This window comes from Pezoporus wallicus, unplaced genomic scaffold (genome assembly GCF_028554395.1).
Source record: "Pezoporus wallicus isolate ANWC-B61680 ecotype Strahan unplaced genomic scaffold, APGP_CSIRO_Pwel_v1 contig_6401, whole genome shotgun sequence".
Taxonomy (NCBI): Eukaryota; Metazoa; Chordata; class Aves; order Psittaciformes; family Psittacidae; genus Pezoporus; species Pezoporus wallicus.
In genome coordinates, this window is record NW_026638608.1 from 1,203,595 (window position 1) to 1,226,061 (window position 22,467).

At 39.9% G+C, this 22,467-nt stretch overlaps 1 protein-coding gene across 2 annotated transcripts; it reads right to left on the reverse strand.

Moving 5' to 3' along the window:
• Positions 1 to 816: 816 nt before the first annotated feature.
• UPB1 (beta-ureidopropionase 1) lies at positions 817 to 17,354 on the reverse strand. 2 transcript variants are annotated; one of them, XM_057411288.1, is made up of 10 exons: positions 17,241 to 17,354; positions 16,430 to 16,601; positions 14,827 to 14,914; positions 14,024 to 14,118; positions 12,677 to 12,838; positions 8,589 to 8,758; positions 5,384 to 5,465; positions 4,503 to 4,545; positions 3,265 to 3,419; positions 817 to 1,053 (listed from the first exon to the last, which is right to left on the reverse strand). In XM_057411288.1, exons 1-10 carry the CDS (start codon positions 17,339 to 17,341, stop codon positions 958 to 960), a joined length of 1,164 nt encoding a protein of 387 aa, XP_057267271.1. In that variant the 5' UTR covers positions 17,342 to 17,354; the 3' UTR covers positions 817 to 957. The 2 variants fall into 2 exon arrangements, with proteins under 2 accessions (XP_057267271.1, XP_057267272.1); XM_057411289.1 differs by lacking the exons at positions 4,503 to 4,545; positions 5,384 to 5,465 and having other exon boundaries at positions 3,265 to 3,385.
• Between the last annotated feature and the right edge of the window lie 5,113 nt (positions 17,355 to 22,467).

The window sequence follows — 22,467 nt, forward strand, 5'->3', positions numbered from 1 at the left end:
ACTTTCTGAACACCCACTGTATCACCTGAATCACACTAAAGCAAATTTCAAGATACACTAGGAGCTGAGAACTGCAAATGAATTGTTGCTATCTATATTCAACAGCTGCTTTGTGTACTCCACAACCACTGAGTACCCTACTGGAGTGCAGCTCCAGGGAAACAGTCTTCATTACCCATCCTTATCCCTGATAGCATCTCCATGGCTTTCTGTTCACAATGCATGGCACTGGCCTGGCCTATGCTTCAGCCAGAGTTTCTGTTTTGGCCTCATAGCACTGAGCTTCTGAAGATACTAAAAGCTTCTGTCTGCAGCACTACTTCTGCACCTTGAAGGAGCCCACCGAAGACATTGGTCCAACTGTGCTTGTAATTCATAGTATAAAGGGAAATAGAACCAAAGTGATCTTGCTTTGCAGCACCCAGAGATCTTCAAACAACTTGGACATGTTTGGGACATTACTTAAGTCTAACAGAACTTTATTAAATAGTTTGTAATTAAAAGACAGATTAAAATAATTGATGCCTTCTTTCTCCCTAAATTATGCTTTTGGGTAGAGGGTAAAGAACTGGAAAGCAGAAGTGAATAGACACACGATGCAAAGCCTATGTGAAAATTCTGATCTCCTCTGAATGCATCATTTCCATCAAACTATATCACAATAAACAATACTGAATACATTTCATCATCATTTTATAGCAACGTAATCCTACTGGATATATTTCTCATAACAAATGAAAAGTTTGGACTCATCAGTGTAAATGAAAAAAAAACCAACAAACCAAAACCAAAACCGCAAACCAGAACCAAAGAAGCTATTTTGCAATCGTTTTACTTAACAAAGGTTTGAGTTCTACTACTTGAAAGTTATTTACAGGAAATTAAAATTACAACATTAAAATAACAGCTTGTGATCCACAGTAAGGCTATCATCCCATGGTACCTTTTTATTTGACATTAATGAGATGCTCTCTCTTTGATTATATTGGGTATAAAACAAGGCTGGACTGCTTCAGTGAGCTTGTCTGCATACATTTCATATCTACCGGTCATCTGGAAAAGAAAAAACAAAGCTTCAGTTCATTTGGTGAGCTGTGGAAGTACTTCAGCAGAAAATATTTACATTCACCCTTTTTTTAAATGATGACATATTATTTATTTTTCCCCAAATGTAAAATAATTCACTCAAAATGCAAGACCTCCAGTGTCTTAGCACAAACTAACCTACTTTTCTAAAGAACTCACATTGTGTTGCCTAAAACTATACTTGTACCCCCCCAAAAAAGTACATTTCTACTCTGAAAAGTACAACTCCAAATGGAACACCTTCCTGTTTTGCAGCTCTCCTTCATTGACAGTCATGTCTGCTGACTAATTACTTAAGGCTATTTTGGTTATCCTGGATAGATGAAAGTTGAATGTGAAAGGTGGACTGACTTTCTTAGCATCAACAGTACTCTCTTTTAAGTAAATTATGTCAGTGAAGGCAAAGGAGTGTATCTGTAATTATCTTGTCATATCATGTCCTTGACAACTGATGAACTCATGCAAACTTACTGTTGGCAGCAATGTGCCACTGATAGTATTTGGGTTGCTCTTACTTTAGTCATTAATAATACAAAACGTTATCATTGCTTTGGGTGATACAGTAAGTTAGGAGGCTGGAATACAGCACTTTATGTAGTGCTATCACCATCTTCCGAAGTGTACAGTCTACAACACTGGCTGTGGGAGGGCTGAATTACTTCTTTCTTGCCAGAGTGTAATGACGGCTACTTGTTTAACTATTTTCCTGCTGTAAGTTTAGAAAAGACATTCTACTTAAATCCCTTTCAGGCGTCATTGAATGCAAACTGCAGATACTAGAGTAGGTTAAATAGGTTCCTGCTTGCTATCAAGGGGTTTATGCAATGGATAACTGGTGACTTCATACTTCCTCATTCCCCTCGTATCAAGAACTACCTCTGTCTTGGCCACAAACAGGAGGAAAAGGAAACAGGTATCCCCTGTCACATGAACAAAAGCTACAGCTGTGCCTTATGTGCCAAAAGACCAACAACAGCAATGCACACCATCAACATAAAGCTAAGGTGCTAAAAACACAAGTCTTGAACACAACAAAAAATAATCAATTCTGTACAATACAGCCAAAGGTCAGTGGTTGTTTTTTTTTACTGTTTGTTTTTCCTAATCAATACAACTGCTTTTGTTCAGATACCCCTATGACACTGTGGTAAGCAATGCTCCATGTGCTTCCTGACACACTAAATCTCTACTCTGCTATCAGGGCTTCAGATTTCCATGGCAAGCAAAACTAAAGACCTGAGTTAAACAACAGTGGGAATCTCTCAGCACAATTTAATTCCACTACTACAACAACCATCTACCCACTACACACATCTGTAAAATAAATGTATGTTAAAATAAATAAATAAAGTCCCATCACGCCACTAAACCAGCATCCAGGGTGACACCCCGCATAGCTTGTACTGGCACTACTGAAGGGTTAGCAAATTACAGTGCTGAGGTGTCAGTTTCTTAAACCAGCAGCACTGCTGGACAAATTAAATCAAATTGCACCCTCAGGAAAGCTGATCCAAATGAGCTTTACCTCGGAATATTAAAAGAATAGTAATAAATAAGTTTGTTAAAGCCACGTGGAAAAGCTTGCAGCCATCTTAACTTGCTGCAGGTAAATTCAAAGTGTGTTAGGATGCTTTAGAGATGAATGTACACAGTTCTCTGCGGCTTCAACATGTCCATAAAATTCAGAGAGTTAACAGTGCAAGAAGTTTCCATTCAGAAAGCTCTCAGAAGCATAAAGATTGTTGTGGGTTTGGGTTTTCACTGATTTTCATTTAAACTGACAAATAAGGCCTATAGGAACATAAAGATCCACCATATTAGGTCAGATCAAAGGCCCATCTCAGCTCAGTGCAAATGCCCACATACCTTGCCTAAGGAAACCACATGCACTTCCCTAGCAGTACTTGGAGCTCCTGGCACTCTACCGCAAGGACCAAGGCTAACCTTTTCATTTAAAAGCTATTGGCCTAGTTTCCCTGAATTTGGCTACTCCTTTTAGGAATCCATTTGTGACTTTGGCCTTGAGAACATCCTGTTAAATTAGTTCAAAAATTTGAGCTCTGGACTGTTGAAAAACAACAAAAAGGGCTGTCTTTAAACTACTGCAAGATCATAAAATCATTATGAAAGCTTGTTTGTTCTAGTATCATATGTTTGTTTCTTTGTAAGTAGGCTTACCTTAAAATTCCATTTGTCACTGACTTGCCTGCAAAGATTCAGATCCATCTCCACCACCAGAAGTCCGTCCCGAACACGAGAGAGTCCTGGTGTCCTGCTGCCATCTGGTGCAGCTACATAACTTGAGCCATAAAAGTAGCCCAAGTCATGGTGTGCTGAAAGATTTTTAAAAAGCATGTAATGCCACCTGCAAGTAAGTATACAACTTAACATGCAGTGTCCTATAAAACCTGGCTCTACTTCTTGTTGTTGCTCACTAACTTGCTTTGAACAAGGCATCATCCTGAAGAGTCACAGCACAATCCTAAGGTAACTGTGTTTTTGACCAGCAGTTACTTTCATGCAGAGTACAGCTTTCACATACATTGAATTAACAGGAGAAAACTCCCTGCACTGCCTTCTAAATAGTGTATGATTATGCCTTACCACTACTAAGTCTCTGAACTAAAGGCTTTGCTTTCACTGTTTTTTATTTAGAATTTAAATGAATTCTTATTGTCAACTCATACATTTCCAAAACAGCTGACAAAGATCCACCCATTCCATTGTCAATACAAAAGTCAGAGGTGAAACCACTGGGATTTGAAGCACAGGAAATATCTTCATATTGCACAGCCCTCAGTTGTGCCAAAACTTAGCCGCATCTGTTGTACCACTAAGCAATGGGTACCACAGACCTTTCTCACGCAGCTGCTCCAGAACTAGGTAAAAAGAGGCTCAGGCCCACTCCAGATAAAGCCAGAAGCAGTCATTGCTGCCACAGGACAAATTACAGTATTTAAACATACAAGTGAAGCAGATACAAGCAAATCTCATGTTCTTCGAGCATCCTCTTTAACTTTCAGCAAATCTGTGGAACAGGGCAAAACAGTCTGGCTGCGGATTTAGTCTAGGACTATTACTGTTAATAATCTTACAACTACAAATAAGAAGTCATGCATGCAGTGACAACACAGGCTGATTTGTGGGATTTCTGTCTTCCAGTCCTGCAACACCACATTGACTCCAAAATGCTTCATCCTCTGAAAATATACAGAAACCTTAGGTGTCAGCTCCTGGTGACCACATACCATGGTGCCTTTAGTAAGAAGTGCTTCTTCTCTCCAGCTTATAAAACAGCAGTCTTAAGTAAGACAGTTGCTGGCTACCATAGCTGTCATGGGATAGGCACCTATGGGAGAGCTACTGTTTCTAGTTAACAATTACTAGCAACTGCTGCATGTGATTTCTGAACATACCTTTTCCACCATCTCCAGAAGTAAAGGAATTCTTGTAGTATTCCTGTGAAATAAGAAGAATCCGTAGGTGGCAGTATAATTCCATTTCACGCAAGAAATCCTTGCTAGTCTATCATATTTAATACGAAGTTTATATAAATCTAGTAAGATTTTTTTCTGGCATACTATCAGCACTGTCTAAAGAGAGTCATCAGAGAGGCCTAATCTCTAAGATGGACAAGGTAGAAAGCAAGATCTTTTTGTGTCACTGCCTGTCTTTCATACACTTTGGGGAACATGCTTCCTATCAGTTTCACAAGTCTATCTTTAGGGGCAAAAGAGAAGACATTTAACCAAACGCATCTTTGCGGATCACAAAAGAAGGCAAATGTATTCACATAATGGCAAGAACAAGTCTGGATTTTTGACAGAACCTCATAAAAGAACACATATTGAGAGTATCTGGACTAATGTGAAGGCAAGAATGACCTCTTATGTGCAATATGAATTTTTAACATAGAATTTCAGTGTGCAGAAAGAGGTACAACAGCAAACAGTCGTGTACCACTGACTGGAGGATGTATTTAATCTTCAGTCATTTTGGCTAAAAGAATACTTACTTTAACACAGAAACCAGGAAAATTAGCAAAAGGGAGGGTGCCGATTACAGAGAGCAATTCAAGAACAGGAAGCAGCTGCAACCAAGAAGTAAGCTGCCAGCAATAAGGCAGCTCTCAATCTCTTTATCTTTGTCCATCTTCAAATTATATTATAAACAGTAATACAGTAGTTATACAGTAGAGGAATCTATGCATTCCAGTGCTATTCAGTTTATTACCTTGAATGAACTCATGCTACAATACTTAAATTATGAAATTAAATAACAAAGCGAAGATACACACCGTTCCTACCCTGTTGATGGCACATGTAAAACAGTGATTAGCTATAGCAGCATTTCTTGCTTCGACTGGCCACATTGACTCGCTGCAAAACACAAAAGAGCAGGCAGGTATTCACTACTCGCTACTGCAGTGCTGAATTCAGGTTGTGACAGTCTCACACATTTTCTGACAAAAAAGGTCAGAGTTACCTACGAAGACTGATCTTGGTCTTACAATCACAATTATTTTCTGCTCAAATACAAGTTTAAGAAATTCTACCTGATAATCTGGTACATATGGCTTTGTCATGTGAAAAAAAAATGAAATTTAACACAGCTCAAGACTTTCAAAGCAATTAAAAGTGTAAAATGTTTTACACTCTGAATTATGCAAAGGATTTACACATCTGCTTTCATATTCCATTACCTTTCAATACACCAAACATAATTCTGCAGCAAAGCTGCAAGATTCATAGAAGTTGCATCCTTTTTTTCCCCAGACAGTTGAGGAGAGGCTTTTGTAGCAATGAATAGGGGCAAAAAAAAAAAAAAGAGGGAGGAATAATTAAAAAAAAGAAAAAAGAAAAAAATTCAAAGGAAGGAAAAAAAGTCTCTTTTCCAAAGGAGATTTCAATTCTGATTAATGTTTAAAAATGAAAGAAATCTTTTTGTTAGTTTGATACACAGGGATGACTGGTTAATAGGATGCCTGGAAGCACTCAGAGCTCCAAAACAAAGGTGATATAATTTGTACACTCCTGTGACAGCTTGTACCTGCCAGATTCTGAATACCAAGACAAGGCTGCAAGCATCTGACTCATTAATCTCCCAGTCAGACTCAAGAACTGGACTGATTGCAAGGACTTGGTTTATTGCCTCTTCTCTCAATTGCTTTGAGTCTGGCAGCCAGCTCTTCTAAGAAAAAGGGATTTTACTGAAAAGCTCCAGAACATTACAATTTCACAGAAGAGAGACAGAAAAAAAAGCTATAGCCAAGAAGCAACCCCAGAGACAGTTTTTACATCAAATACTCTTTCTGCAGTAAAAATTTTGTGCTTAAAAACAATCGAGTGAAAGCTACTAATTTGGAGAACCTGAAACACTGATGAAGTGCTGTGTGACAACAAGGTAATTTCTGTTTGTTTTCCTGTTAATGGGCTACAAGTGGACAAACATCACAAATATTCCAGTACTAACATAAATGACTCAAAAGCATTGTGTATTCAACTCTTTTCAAATGACATTTCCCAACATTAATATAAACACATAAAATATCTTCTATACCACAAAATATTAAAGGCAGTTTGAATGACAGAATCTAACCTGCAGTTCCACCCTCCAGGTTTCTAAACACATGGTTCTCCGCATCAGAACTAGCTGTAGGTATGAAAATTTTATGCCTCTAATATATTTTTCACCATTTCTACCCTATTATGAATGCTCATCATCCTCAGAACTTTCTAACTGGTCAGCAAAATAAAAAATGGATTCATATTCTATGACCATGAAAACTCCAAATTTGCATTAAACATGAAAAGCAAAAGGATTGTGGGAAGCTTGAAGAAACAGAAAATGGAATAAAAAGAAGATATTCCTCTCACATTTCTAACTCTGCAACTGTCTTGCATACCCAGTGAGCAAGTCTGTATTGCCTGAACATTTCAAACATTAAGGTTTACACAGCTGACACCAAAGAAATCTATTCATCTAGGTTTAAAGAAATAAAAATGAAACTATTCTGTAATTAGGCCAAGCACACAAGCTTAGCTGAAGGGAGAGAGAAATGAGAAAGAATTTTTACCATTGTAAAAGATGAATATGTGTGGGGGCTGTTTTGTTGGTTTTTTTTTCCTACTGGATATTATACTTTGTATTACAATATCATCAGTAACAATGAAATATGCTCCTGTCAGCTTCCTAAAACTTATCTTTGGAGCTGGAAACTAAAAAACAGTTCAGCTGGCCTAAAATATGTTTTTTTTTAAACTCACAAAGGAAATGATCTTGTTCCAAGGAACTCGCAAAGCCAGACTTCTCCTTCCCCCATAACAAAGCTAACCACTTATGCTGAAAAGGGTTAAAAATATCAATACTGAGAATTAAGCATAAATTACCATCACTTCCTCAGCTGTATATATGTAAACACCACACACGACTAAATTACTTTTCAGAGCCTACTGTACCAGGGAAAAGAACAAAAAAAATCCCCCCATAACCCCTAACCAAAACAACAAGAAAATGCACAGCTGCTCCATCGTGCGCTAAGCTGATGTGCAGAGACATTCTGGAATCTCACATCTCAATTTATAAATAGTCTAATTTTAATTTTAAAGTATTGAGTAGAATAGCAAAGGCCAGAATACAATGAGAATGAAAGGAAGGCATGGTGATTTTGTCTAGAGCAGTGGTGTAAAGAACTGCTGAGCCCATTTCTACCAGGTTTGTACCTAAAGAAAGCTCTCCTGCCAGCCCTGAAGCAACGCAGTTATTTTTCATCACCTTATATCCCAGGCAATGCACAGCCTGTGTCAGGCAATGCTTTGGAAGCATGGCACATTCAAATGTGACTGATGCTAATAAGAGGCAGAGAATATTCAAGATCTAATCCCCAAATTAATCATTATGGGCTAGCTAAGAAGTGTATTTTCTTAGTTCATTGAGCTAGTTTTCTTTTGGCTTTTAGGAAATCAAGTCAGTAGGGTGCAATTAATGTCAATCTGCAGATGATTAATCTCAAGGGAAACAGTTTACACTAGTTCAGTCTGGTTCAAGAGGTCTGATAATCACAAGATTGCCAACAGTTATTAAAAAATAGTTTTTGGGAAAAGCTTGGCAATTATCAGCTCCTAGGTGGCCAATGCAAGCTGGCAAACTAAGCCTGAATGTAAATTACTACTGCCTGTCGTAAAGTAAAAATATGACATAAATAATCTAAGTAAACTCTCATTAATTTTCAGAACAGCAGCTGGATGCTGCTTAACTCTCAGAGACAAAAGACGTGCAGATGTATAACTGAAGTTCTGGAAGAGAATCAGTGACTGTGAGCAGACTGGTAGCCCAAAATCCCACATGGAGAAGAAGGTAGATTACTTCATGAAGGCAAAACAAAGAGGCTACACCTCCAGTTCCAAGACCTTAGGCAAGATGGCCGTGAGGACACAGCAAGCGACTTGGAGGTTGAGTTAACCAAGAAAGTGTGAAACAGCCTAAATCAGTTTGTATTTTACCTGAGCTGTCCAACAGTGGCTGAAGGGTTAAAGATGATCTCTGCTCCATTCATACTAAACATGAGCCAATTCAGAGGGTGATGGCGCCCATAGCAGATATTCACAGCAATTGTTCCAAATTGGGTCTGAAACACTGGGTGTCCTGTATTTCCTTCCATATAGTAAGTAGACTACAGACAAAAAAACAAGGCAGACTCTTAAAAAAGTGAAAACTACCACCTCCAACATTGCTTTGACACTTGCAATTTCTGATTATCAGGTTCCAGTAATTAAGCCATGAGAGATAACACCTTTCACTTAGTACACAGCTGTACTGTAATGGGTGTATAGCAAAAAGTGGCTCTCTTCAGCTGCTGAGATCAAATTCAAGCCTATTTCCCTTCAAACTACACCTAAGCGCTGTTCGATTTTGACATACATGCTTCTACTAACGCTAGAACCTTCTACAGAAGCTTAAATGCCCAAACCGTAAGCACCTCTCTTAGTACTTTCACCACGTGAGAAAATTTTCCGAAGACATAATGATCCTTTGATTCTGGTAAAAAACAGAGATGATGAACGCTGTTTAAAGGACACGTTCATTCATTCCCTCACATTCCTTCAGGAACACATTCATTCCTTTACATTCACCTGTTATGCAATGACATGCAGTAAGTTTATGAACGCTGTAAGGAAATACCAGTGTATAGCCAAGATTCGATATTTGAATCTTCTATATAGCTATTGCTTTGAACAGAGGGCTTGAAATAACCACCAGGAAAATCACAATATAAAACTACAGAACACTCCTCAAAGAAACTGGAGCCAACTGTTGGCTTAAAAGATCCCATTTACCATATGCTGTGAACTTTTATCTTATCAAACATTTCTAAAGAGTCACGAATGCACTGGTTCCTATAAAAGGCACTGGGGAAGAGAAGGACAGGGCAGTTAACGGCTATCAGGAGAGACAAACATTCACAGAGGTATTGTAAATGAAATGTACAGATATGGTTATTCCCAGATACAAGAAAAGGGTACATGTGGCATCCCTGACAGTAGCCTGCTCAGTGGTAGCCAAAAACCCACGAAAACTTGGGACATAAGCAGCAGGTGTACTAAAATATAACAGTAAACATTGTTTTGCTGGTTTATAAAAATTTAGTGTGCCCATGGCTTGAGTACTCCAGGCAATCCTGCTGTCTGCATCTCAATAAGGATATACTAGAGATGGAATAAGCAAAGGCAGCTGAAAGGGATGGGGCAGCTCTCTTCTGAGGAGCAACTAAAAAGCCTCCTCAATCTGCAGATGGAAGGCTGATGGAGATATAATGAGTAAGATTTACAAAATTACAAAGGCAATGGATAAGATGAATACAGGCAACCCAGAGCAGCAGCATGAGTAGTGTGTATTCTCTAAAATAAGTCTTTTACCTATTTTCAACCACAGTAACTTTCTTTTCTTGCAACAGGCAGTGTACTTCTGAAACGTGCGTCTTTGTGAAAGCAGGTATTATCACCGGGTTCAGAAGGGATTAGACAAAGACACTGATAAGAAATGAAACAGGCAGGAACATGTCACCCAAAATCCCTAAAACAATGTGGATTCTGAGGGAGTACAGAAGTCACAGTGTCCAGACTTATTCCTGGTAGTCCCTTTTTGTGATGATCTCAAGAGACAGAAAAGCAAGGTACACAATACATCAGGCTGACCCAGTGGGGCACGTCTCTTATCACATTAGAGAGGTGTGTTTGTAACCAATTCCATTTTTATTGAAACTGTCTATTGTAACAACCACAGCACTGGTCTTGAAGGAAGCAGGCCTAGAGCAAGCGCAGCTACAGCTGAAGAACAATCTAGGGCTTCGTGTAAGTGTGCAGGAATGGCATGAGAGATACAGCGGGTCATCTTCTGAAATCAAGGACTAGAGGGTCAGCGTGCCCAGTGAAAGTGACATCTCCTGTTTCTTACTCATTATCAGGTCTCGTGAAATTGCAGTCTATTGGGCACTGATTTTACCTCCATTCATGTCTGTAGACAGCACATGGGGGCACTCACACAATCCTTTTTCAAAACAATTCTGTATTTCCTTTCTTTTTTTCTTCTATTCTCAGTTTTATTTTATTACAATGGGAGAAGGAAAACAAGAATGCTGCTGCTTCAGGGAATTCATCAGTTCTCATTTGCTGCTCACCAGAGGTCACAAGATGTTGCTCATCTCCACAACAACAAACTGATGTCTCAAGAAGGACAGATTTTTGTTTATTTCTATGCCATACCACAAATGGCTGAACAGGTCACAGACCCATCTCATTCCACTTTTCATTTCATTCTCACTGATTCAGCAAGGATAATTTTAACAGGGCTCCTTTCCCTACCTGTTCTACAGAGATGATCCACAAAAAAGTCATTTCAAATTCAACACTTCCTTGGGCATTAACTTTGTTGATAGAGAAAACAACATTAAAATAACAGAGATGAGCATAATCCTTCCCTGTAGCCTTCGTGGTTTCTAAAGTTCCTTTATCAGAATTGCTCAGCTCAGAAGAGTGGACTTAATGCTTTGCTAACAAAACTAGCTAAAAAGCCAATGCTGTTTTAGGTAAACACTACTTGTTTCTATAAGATAGGTACAACAAGAAATGTCATATCATTATAGTATACCCGCAAGATATACAGATATAATATTGTGGTAATTCTGGCATTTACGATTATAAGAAATAACTGCTTTTACAAATCATGCAAAACTTTAAATGAAATTCTAAAAGAATATTTTTTAGGTGCGTTTCATTACAGTTTCATACCTGGAAACAAGGAATTTTCTTGTAATCTGTTGATGCTCCACAGAACACTAGGACATCATATTTTAGCAAGAAAACAGGAATATATTTTTTTTGTTTGATTACACAAGGAACAAATCAAGAATGTGGAAAGTAACCAAAATTCATTTTTATTAGGGCTTGTATTTTATATGGGTTTGTTAGTTACGGTTTTGCTAGCTAAAAGACAGAGCTGATAAAATAATATTAAATAACAAAAATTATTGTTAAACATAGGAGTCAACACTGGTGACTGACAGGCCTGTGCCAGTAATCTGTTCTGCAGAAACCTGTTAACAGCCTCCTCTGAAGAAACACAAACCAGTCTGATCAGATGTGGGAGACCAGGTCAGAACTGCCAGTGGTCTTGAACACGGTTTCAAGACACCAAAAAACTTTTAAAAATTAATAAAAATGCAGTTTGGATTCTGAAGCGTCATCTTGACTGGGGCATTTAGACAGGGAACAAAAGCAACTGCAGGTATATTGCAAACCCCAGTGCTTAGAAGCAATGCCTCTGTTAATAACTCACTTTAGCTGACAAGGAGAGACTCAGTTAGGTAAGACAATGTATTTTTAGACTTTGGTTAATATTTAAACCTCATCTTTCTTCTTGTGATAGTTCTATGGATGGATAAACACATTTCAGATCTACCAGTTTTCCTCTGACATTGCCTTTACTACCAGTTCAGCTTCTGAAGCCGATTCTGGAGGACAGCCTAAAAATTACTTCAGTGGAAGTAATGTGATTAGTAAACAGAAGAGGCCATAAACCAGCTATTCAGTCAGAAGAATAACGAATTAAGGGATTCTGCTCTAAGAAACATAAGCAAAGTAACTGTCATTTCCAAGACAACCTCACAGAGAAACAGAGATCAAGATCTGAATGCTTACACCCAAACCATGAAACAACTGCCTTCCAAAGCAAAATAAGTTCAACATGCACACATGCAAAAACTATCTAAGCCAATCATGCACAACTAACACAGCAAAGTTGTGACTAGGAATTTTGTTTTAAAGATTCTTGATACTTCCTTAGTTTCCATCAGGCCAAGAAATAGTACCTAACAAAGATTCAGTGTTATTTGTCCTTTAACAGACATCACTCTCTGCTACTGATAAATTGACTTACCATAATTTCACCAGAAAAACCCCAAAACCAATTTAACACTTATTGAACCACATTTTCTAGAAATACATTCCATTTGCTGCCAACCTGACTCTGACAGAACATATGCTGACATGAACAAAAGCTGCAAGGTAAGACTAGCTTGAGAATCACATCTTACCTCATTGAAATCTCCAATCCTTGGAATGTGATTTTTTCTACTTTTGCCAAGGACAGCTCCAGAACCAGAAATGACCACTGCAGTATTCCAGAGAGTTCCCCCGTGTGTTTCATCTCGCTCCAGGATTGGAGATATCACAACCATACTGTATTTCTTTGCCAGCTACACAAATGAACACAATTCTATTATTCACAAGCCTGCAGTATATTCACATTTTGTTCATAAAGAAGGATTAAAAAAACGCTTTCATCTGGTCCATTATTCCGAGAGTTATCAAGGGCTAATGCTTAACTTGCACTGGCATGCCCACATCAACACAGTTTCTTCAGCAAACATGGATACATCACAGAGAGCCTTCCCCCTGAATCCTTCAACTAGAAATGCAAGGTACCAACAGGAAAAAGCATTCTAACAGCAATGGTCAAACTACAGAGCTGACCTCTATCTAGTCACAGGTATAGGAAGAGACAGATTCCGTTCCATTCTTCTGGCTGGTAAAAGACACCACAGCTAGCTGAAAACAGTTATTAGAACAAAAGTAAAATGTTAAATAACACAGATATAAGTTGAGAAATAGAGCAACTTCTTTTCCTTCAAATCACTTATTTATCCACACTTCCCCAGTGTCATTAATTCCACAGATCAGACTAAAGATATTATGCGGTCTACAAAAACTTAATAGGTCAGTGCATATCTGGGCAAATTTGACATCAAAAGAGTCTCCTGTTGTTTCAGCCACTTGTAAAATAATTGAAATTCCTTATTTAAAAAAAAAAAAAGTTAGAAAACAAAAATAAACTCTGCCACCCTTACAGCCAATAGTCTCTGGAAAAATAAAAACCAGACAATAACAAATCTCCTTGGGTCCATAAAAAGTCTCCTACATTTGGTGTCATTTCACAGGGAGATGCAAAGATTTATGTGAAAGTGTTCCCTGTTTAGAAAATCCTGGCTATTCTCACACCTTCGTACAAGCATTGCTTAATGCTCAACTATTCTAGGCAAGAAAGAGCTTTTACATTGAAATGGAAATTAAAAATATTTATATGAAGAATGGTTCCTCCCTTGAAAATTCAGGCACAGTTAAAAGGGCAGTTTCAAATGCCTTCCATGGCACAAGGTAGTCTATAAAGGCAAATAGCTTAAACACTAAATATTTGGCACAGTTGTCCATTTCTACCTCATTCACTATCATAATGTTTGTAAAGCAAGTTGAAATTTTTATTATTTCAGTTTCCTCAGTAGTATAAGACCAGTACACAAAGAAGAAATCCATGCTCATCAGTGGCAGGTATGGGCTGGGGTTGGAGGCTTCATTGGTGGTTTTTTGCTTCATTGTTTTTTTACCTCCTGACAGAATTTTGTTGTTGGCCCATCCTCTGCTGACTCAGCAAATTCAGTCCAAGGAAGCTTCTCTCTTGTACAGAAAGCAAAGGGCATGGCTGCAAAACATCAACGCAAGACAAAATTGACAGGAATGTTCATGTCACTCAAGAAATACACACTGCTTGCACAAATACAGACAAAAAATAGTTAAACACTGAAGAACTTTTTTTTGCCTTTGTTTCAAGGCAAAAGCTAGTTAAAATATTTTAAACAAGGACAGGGAGTTTTGGGCCTTTGCAGAGCAAAACAGAAGAGTAAGAATGCACTTAATGAAGCCTTACTGGAGGTAAAAATACAAAATATACCCCAGTCACTACTGTACACTTTCTGTGAATAACCTATTTTCACAAACATTTTATCAGCCTTCGGTTTGGTTTTTCCTCTATTCAATCTCAAAGACTGTATCTTCATTAAAACTGAATTTTCTTACTACCTGTATAGAGAAAAAACCCAAACATTTTAGGAGAAAAAAAAAAAAGAGGAAAGGCTCATGAAAGATGACATGAAAAAGCAGCACATCCAGAAATATCACTGTTGCAGCACACACCACTCTTCAATATAACAGACTTCACTATAGCATCTTCCACACAGTTCTGCTAACTAAGATTCTTTGGGTTTTCCTCTAGAAAGTAAATCAGTGAACTGCTCTATCTTGGAAGATCTCTGCTGTTTACTTATAAAACATACTTCTAGTACAGGGTATGTGTTAAAATAGAAGGAACTTGACCTCTGAAAATCTAGGAGAAATCACAGAAAATACTCACTCCAAGCCTCCTGGAAACAAACTATGTTGACCCCAGATTGTGCAGCTACTTCCACAATCTCCGCAATTCGCCTGTGCAGTGCAGCCACCTGATTGTGAAAAATGTCATGCTATAAAAAATGCTGTATGTTCGAAGTTATTTGTATATTAACAGCCTGGGTTTACACGTTTTATTCACACTGAATTTATCTTTTTCTATACTTAGTCTCATTGCTTTCAGGGGGAATAACTCAGGAAGTTACCATTTCTGAACACTGATAATAGAAAGAGTTAGGTTTTTAAAAGCATTTAGATGCTGAAAATAGAGAAAGCAATCCAATGGAATTCTAATACGATGGTTACAACATTTAAATACAGGGCACTTCATTGCTTACTGATCTGCAAATAGCAAAAAACTGTAACAAAATCAGCAAAAAATGTTGCTGCTCATTGCAAACAATCTACAGAATGATGTAAAGTAAATACAAATTCAAAGTCAAATACTCAGAATCTTAAAACGTGATGTAAGGACAGTATTTCCTTCATTATCTCCAAATCCTGCTCACACTTACGCATCTTGGACACTCTCTGAGTTATTAACTCCAATCTATTTTCTAAATCCCTGTCATAAAACCAAAGCAGATTATTGCTAAGAAAAAACATCAAAGCATGTATTAATTAGTCAGAAAATACTGTTTCAAAGTACTTTTTTCTTGAGTATTCTACTTAAATATAAGCATAGGTGTAGCCCTTTGCATTGATGCTTTCAGCTGTCAATAAGAAAAAGTCAACAGTGACCTATGAACTCAACAACTGTACACTGATTTACAGAAATAGTTAACTAGTTATTTATAAGGTAAAATCAAGAATATAACTGGTAATCTTTCAACAGATGCTACAAAGAATCCACAAACTTGATCCATTTACTGAATTAATTATTTGCATCTGAGATGGGTAATCTTTCCAAAAGAAATTACTTCAGAAATATTCTGTCCTGTCACTGCATAAAACTACTGCTCCAGGAGATTTTAGAAATAGGGAATTTTCTTTCACTTTTTACAAGCTATTTTTAGGAGGCTATTTCTCTACGTGTGTCACCTCAGTGCTTTTGTGTCCAAGATGGTGAGAAACGATGGTCACGTTGTAATAAGATTTCATTTACTGCTGTACAAAGAATCATGAACACAGCTTTATTAATCTGTGTTTACCCTAACAGATTTTCCTACAATGGAACATTTCTCGGTTAAAACAAGAACTGCGCCTGTGCTTCCATGGTTTGATTTTGGGTAAATGATTTTCTGTTTCATTTGAGAGACAAAGGGTTTTCATGGACAAAATCAGTGACTAAATATTTAGCTTTGGAAACACTGCAAGGGGGGGGGGGGGGGGGGGGGGGGCAATTCACTAGGTGAATGCAACACAACAGATGTTTCTGAGAAACATTAAAACTGAACATGTCATTTAAATTTCTTAGAGTATGCTGTATTAAAACAGTGATGGGTCCCCTATTGCCAGACAATCAGCAGACACTGCACAACGGAGTTTCTAATATCAACCTGTACGCTATGTCTCAACCCAGTAGAGCATGAGTTACACACAGACAGCCCAGCTCCCAGTTTGTGTACCTGGACTGACACTGCTGTGTCTGTGGGCAGTGGAATTTTGTTCTGTATCAGTCCCACTCGAACAATACGTGGCCTTCTCAATTGCTCTGGCTCGGCATCAAATCCATAGCCCTGCAGCTCAAAATCTCTTTCCTGAGCAGCTGATAGAGCAGCAGCTGGCAAATGAAGTTTTCTGAATTGAGGAGGAAACAAAAACCTTTCAAGATGAGATGCAGTTAACGAAAAGGATCACAAATGCAGTCTGTCTCTCAGACACCCGAGCTCCCATGCCCCAAACACTTTCTGATACTTCCCAAACATAAGGGACAGTAGCCAGGTCATGTGCAAACCTCATTGCTCTCCTCCATGGCATCAGACTCCCGCTGTCCTCCTCTGTAAACGTCAGTTCCAGACATTAATAACACCTTGCTACAGAAATCAAGGCGCACGTACGTACAAACCTCCATCTACCACCCCCGGATTACAAACACTTTAATGTATTTTCCTCATGACAGATCCCCGCTTTTCCAGCTCCCTCACCCCAAACCGACCAGATCCCCCTCAGGTCTCTCATTCCTGTCAGCCACCTTCTCACAGGACCTCTGTTACCGCTCAGCTTCCCAAAGCTGGATTACCTCCACAACCACCCCACTCACCACAGGCCCTACCCTTCCTTCTCCTTTCAGCCACCCTGCATCCCGCGCACCCCTCCTCAAACCCACTCCTCTCCCCTCATCCCGGGATAAGCAGCCCCGCGGCGCCCAAAGGGGAGGAGGGAGCCGGGCCGGGCCACACCACCCGCGGCGGGGGCGCGGGAAGCGGGGCAGCGCACCTGGCCTCGCCGCCGTACAGGATCCGCTTCACCTCGGAGAGCTCCTCGGGCGGGAGGTGCCGCTCCAGGCACGACTCCACCGACTCCAGGATCCCGGCCATGGCGAGGCGAGGCGAGCCGAGGCGCTCCAAGGGCTGGGCACAGCGCTGACCCTGAGCCACGCTTGCGTCCACCCCGAACTTTACCCCTTGGCGGCCCTGTTGGAACCCGCCCCTCTCCCCTCAGCGGGGTTCGGCGGGGGCCAGCGCCGGGTCCAACAGGGCTGGTTGGGTTGTGCGGCCTGAGGTGCCGCAGAGAGGGAACTTGGTGCTTGTGGGGCAAGTCCCCAGCCTCGGAAGTAACTCATCTGGAAGCAGAACATCTTGAGGAGCTTTTGTGTAACGGTACCGTTCAACAGAAAGGCTTAGAAACTGCAGGTCGTAAAATGGGAATGGTTTCCACAGCTATGCGTGTGCCCATTTTACAGCAGTAAGACTCTGAACAGGAGGCAGTACGAACAAATGATTTTGTCTTCAACATGAGTTTGAGGCCCAATATAGTTGGGCATCGATTCCAGAACCAAAGTTAGTGTCAGACTAAGGACTGAACAAATTAAGACCTCGTTCCGGGGCTAAACAAAGTGCATCTAAATAAATCGTGTTAAACCAGGCACTTCCACTGAACTACTGTCTATGCCTTCTGCTTCAAAATGCAACTAGAATTCACAACGTTGTAATGGTTTTCTCATGAAGCACTGACCCCAGGGATGGCTGCAGGCATTTAAATATATGGCACTAAGTTTAAGCGCTGGTTTTTGTGTCTTCCGGAGGATGTAACAACGTTCAGCACTTAGCATTTGCAGTTGTTCAGTATTTTGAGTTAAACATTAAGCCTTTTAGGCTAAATAAATAAAAAAAAAAAAAAAGAAAAAAGGCACAGAGTGTCTAACATTTAACTTTAAACAGAAAGTGTGCTTGGATAACCTAGATAGCACTCTTTCACTCTAATCCAGCCTTTTTAAACCCAAAAGAAACAGTGATGCTCTGTATGCCCAGTGCACCATGATAAACACGTTGCTTTGCTAGGGGCAGGAACTCCTTGGAGTAACTCCTAAAGCACTGTCTAAAGGTGTTAGTCTGCTATTGAGGAAACCCTTTAATCTTTGTGGGAATTTTGAAGATAAGCTGAGAATATGTTACAAAGCAAAGAATGGTGAATAAGGAGGAGAAGAAAAATACCCCATCAGCTCAGAGGAAGGAGCTTCTAAAAAGTCGGGATAGCTAGTACATTGTTTTGAGTACATTTGTCCTGTACTCACGGGTGTAGCAGCTCCCTGTTCATGACCAAGGGCCTAAAAAACTGTTCCTAGGAATTATGTTACTTTTCCAGTCACATTTCTGAAGGGCAAAAATAAGCAGTGACTGATACTTACATAATATTTATCATCTGATGATCCTAATTTGTTTGAATGGCCAATTTTAAAGGTACGTAAAGGTAACACTTTGATCCATTCATGGCTGGCAGATCTTTAAACATTGCAGAATGCGAGATCAATGCAAAAAATCAAAAGGAGCATGACCAGCAGGTCAAAGGAGGTGATCTGCCCCTCTACTCTGCTCTTGTGAGACCTCACCTGGAGCATTGTGTGCAGTTCTGGTGTCCTCAACATAAAAAGGACATGGAACTGTTGGAACAAGTCCAGAGGAGGCCACGAGGATGATCAGGAGACTGGAGCACCTCCCGTATGAAGACAGGCTGAGGAAGTTGGGGCTGTTCAGCCTGGAGAAGAGAAGGCTGCGTGGAGACCTCATAGCAGCCTTCCAGTATCTGAAGGGGGCCTATAGGGATGCTGGAGAGGGACTCTTCATTAGAGACTGTAGTGATAGGACAAGGGGTAACGGGTTAAAACTTAAACAGGGGAAGTTTAGATTGGATATAAGGAGGAAGTTCTTTACCGTAAGGGCGGTGAGGCACTGGAATGGGTTGCCCAGGGAGGTTGTGAATGCTCCATCCCTGGCAGTGTTCAAGACCAGGTTGGACAGAGTCTTGGGTGACATGGTTTAGTGTGAGGTGTCCCTGCCCACGGCAGGGGGGCTGGAACTGGATGATCTTCAGGTCCTTTCCAACCCCAACTATTCTATGAAATCAGCTGACAATACAGGAGGGAAATCAGGAGACCAAGTAAGTTCCTTTCCATATCTGCAAACCCAGGATACCAAAAGAAAAAGCATTTCTGGAGCATTTGTAGAAACAAACAGAAGGGCTTGGGTTTCTCTGGGAACTGCTGAAGTTCTTTTCTGCCTGGACTGCAAATTAAAAGGAAGAACAGCAGGTCTATTTTGTATCCAGCTCCTGACGAAGGTCACATAACTGAACTTTTCTCTTCAGGCTTCTATTCTTAGTGTGAACTTTCACTGACTCCTCTATTGGTGCCTTGTTTATTTGTAATTTAGTAAATTGTACTACATGTAGGAAATGGACTTCATGGCAATAAACCGAAGCCCCTTAAAAGAATACTCACGAACAGTGGAGATCTGAAAAAACAGTACATTTCCTGTGCACCATATCAACCATCCTGCAAGAACACAGTGAGGTCCCGACTGCGTGAATAGGAAATGGCAAGCCTAATAACGATCAAAGGAGATCAGGCTATTCCATAGGGACTGCGCCTATATAAAAGTATAACTCTAGCCAACACAATAAACCTTCAAAGCATGAAATGTTAATGTTCAGCAGGAAAGTAACCTAATAAAGGCAGATGCCTTCCACATCCCAGACAAAGCATATTAGAGAGCTTAGATTTAAGTCTGAATGTTCCACCTCAGTCATTGCAATTACCTTAAGTTTGATGCTGGGATTCGGCTCCTAGTGCTGTTTCTGACTTATTCACATATCTGTATTTAAGCTTCTTCCCAGTTCTGCATTACCCGCACCAAGAAAATATTTTGGGAAATAGCTGAACCTTTTAGGATGAACGCAGGCTGTAATAATGTGTTCAGAGGGAAGTAAGTCTTTTACTTACAAAGAACAGAAGTTCTTTGAAGCAAGGGAAAATTCCTGCAAAACATTTCTGAAGTTTTCATCTCTATTGCCCTCAGTCAGGGTGGTCCAGGAAGTCAGATGTAGAAGTCAGGACCACACAGTGTAATCTGTACAAAAAGCAGTTCTTTGGCACTTCTGTGTTGAAAGCCTGTGTTACAGAGATACCATCTCGGAGCTAAAACTTGGTTTTGGCAACTCTGGTCCACACTGTGCTACAAGGCTGTTCCCAAGGGTTCCTGTAAAACCCCACAATAGCACCCTGGCATTAGTCAGAAGCACCCTGGAGAATGAAGTTAAGAGCCAAACATCTAGAGTTCAGCCTAAAACTGGGAAAGACCCAAGAAAAGATTTAAGCAAACAAAGTCTTTCCACTGTAACCCAAGATAGGAGCAAAGGCTGAACAGCATCACATACAGAGCTAGTAGGCAGGATTGTAGGCAGCATTTCTGTCTTTCCTTCCTAAGTTAGTAGTATGTACATACACTCCTCTGAAACACCCAGCATCTTTCAAACCCTGCTACTATCATGCGAATCATGTTTCCAGACACTTTCTTCTCCTGTCATTACTTAAAATGGGTCACACAGAGTTCCCCAGAGCAGCTAAATAAATTAATAACTCATGTCCCTAATGCTGTAACTGTTCCAGATCACCCACAAGGTCGTGCTGCTTGTTGTTGACACCTATCAAGGGATTTAAGTGGATGTGGACGCAGATGTGTCCTGCAAGGCCACATGATATTGATGTTCTGTCTGAGCTTGCTTTCTAGATGCTGCAACACCCTTCAAATGACCTTCTACACTGGCCTTTTCCAGTGGCCACAAAATAAAGTACTGAGTTGTTCTGCAAAATAGATTACTGAAACTGATCCTTACATTGCTTCACCTCAAATGCACATTCACTTGCTTCATATGGAGATATAAACCAATTCTCTTGGAACCCACCTGATTTAAACATGCTCAGCTAAAAGAAGGAAGAAAGTTGCTAAACTTCCTTTCTGTCCTGCTTTGGTTTATATGTTGAGCCAAATGAGCTCTAAGGAAAACCAACATACTCTGTTGTAAAGTCATTCCTTTGTACCACAACCTTTTGTTAATAACACTTAACTTTGGCTGCGTTTTTTGGGTTTGGGTTTTTTGTTACTGGCTTTGTTGTGGCTCAGTTTGGTTTCTTTTTCATTTACACTGGTTCCAGACACAGAGCTCTTTCTCTGACTCTACTTAAATCTTTACAAGTATTCTTACCAGCTTTAGAATGGGTCTGTATGTAAACTTAAGCCAAAGCAAAGTTGAGAATTTTGATATGGATGGAAAATTCTGGTCTACAATGTGATTTGCTGCCTTTCCCCTGGACTCTGCAAAAAAACACAGGTACAATCACCTATCGGGTGGGAGAGCCAGATTATAAACCTCATATAGTTGGCTTTGTGTCATCTGCTTTGGGCTTCCTGCTATTCTGAAGGCTGGGTGAGGGGAAGTGGCTGAAAACTAAGGAAGTTAATTGTTGACAATACATTTTGCCTGCTCTCAGGCATGCCTGGGACCAGAGCAGTCCCTAACCAGCCCCAAGTCTGGGGGTGAAATACAAGTTTTCAGTCACCTTCTTCTCCCTCCCACAGGAAGAGTTCAGCTCACAGTTTTAAAGTACCTTTGGTAGAGTCCTTCTGTTGTTAGTGCTGTTGTTGTTCTAGCTAGAAATAATCTCCTTGCTTGCTTTGACTAAATCACACCTGGAAATGTAATCTTTAAACCAGAACAGACTCACAAATTGACCACTTTTCCCTATTAAAAACTTCATTCTTCCCTGGAATATGGCTATCTCCCTGGTGCACAGGAAGGGCATTAAAGAAATAGTACACTCATAAAACACATTTAATGATCTAGCATTTAAGAGCAGCATTCTTGTTCATTACTGTAACTTTCTGCTAAATTACCACCAACAAGATTGCTCATGGGCTCAAAAGGTCAGTGTTATTTTTGCTGTTGAAATCGTGGAGTCTGGGAAACAACTGTGTGTAAATTGCTGATAAACTGGAACAAAGACAGAAGAGAAAAACACTGAACATATGTAAGTAAACCAGCAGGAAAGGAGGGGAGGGGAAGAATCTCATGGACAGTTTATTAAAAGAACAAAAGAATAAAATCTGGCACATTTGTTTTCCAAGGGTTCAGGAAGCCCGGTCTTTAAGCACCTACTATAAATAGAGTG

Coding starts and splice junctions, on each gene's coding strand:
- UPB1 (XM_057411288.1), bottom strand. CDS start 17,341: ATGGCCGGGATCCTGGAGTCGGTGGAGTCGTGCCTGGAGCGGCACCTC. Junction 16,602..17,240: donor CTGTACGGCGGCGAGGCCAG/GTGCGCTGCCCC, acceptor TCCTCAATTCAG/AAAACTTCATTTGCCAGCTG. Junction 1,054..3,264: donor GTGACAAATGGAATTTTAAG/GTAAGCCTACTT, acceptor TTTCTTTTCCAG/ATGACCGGTAGATATGAAAT.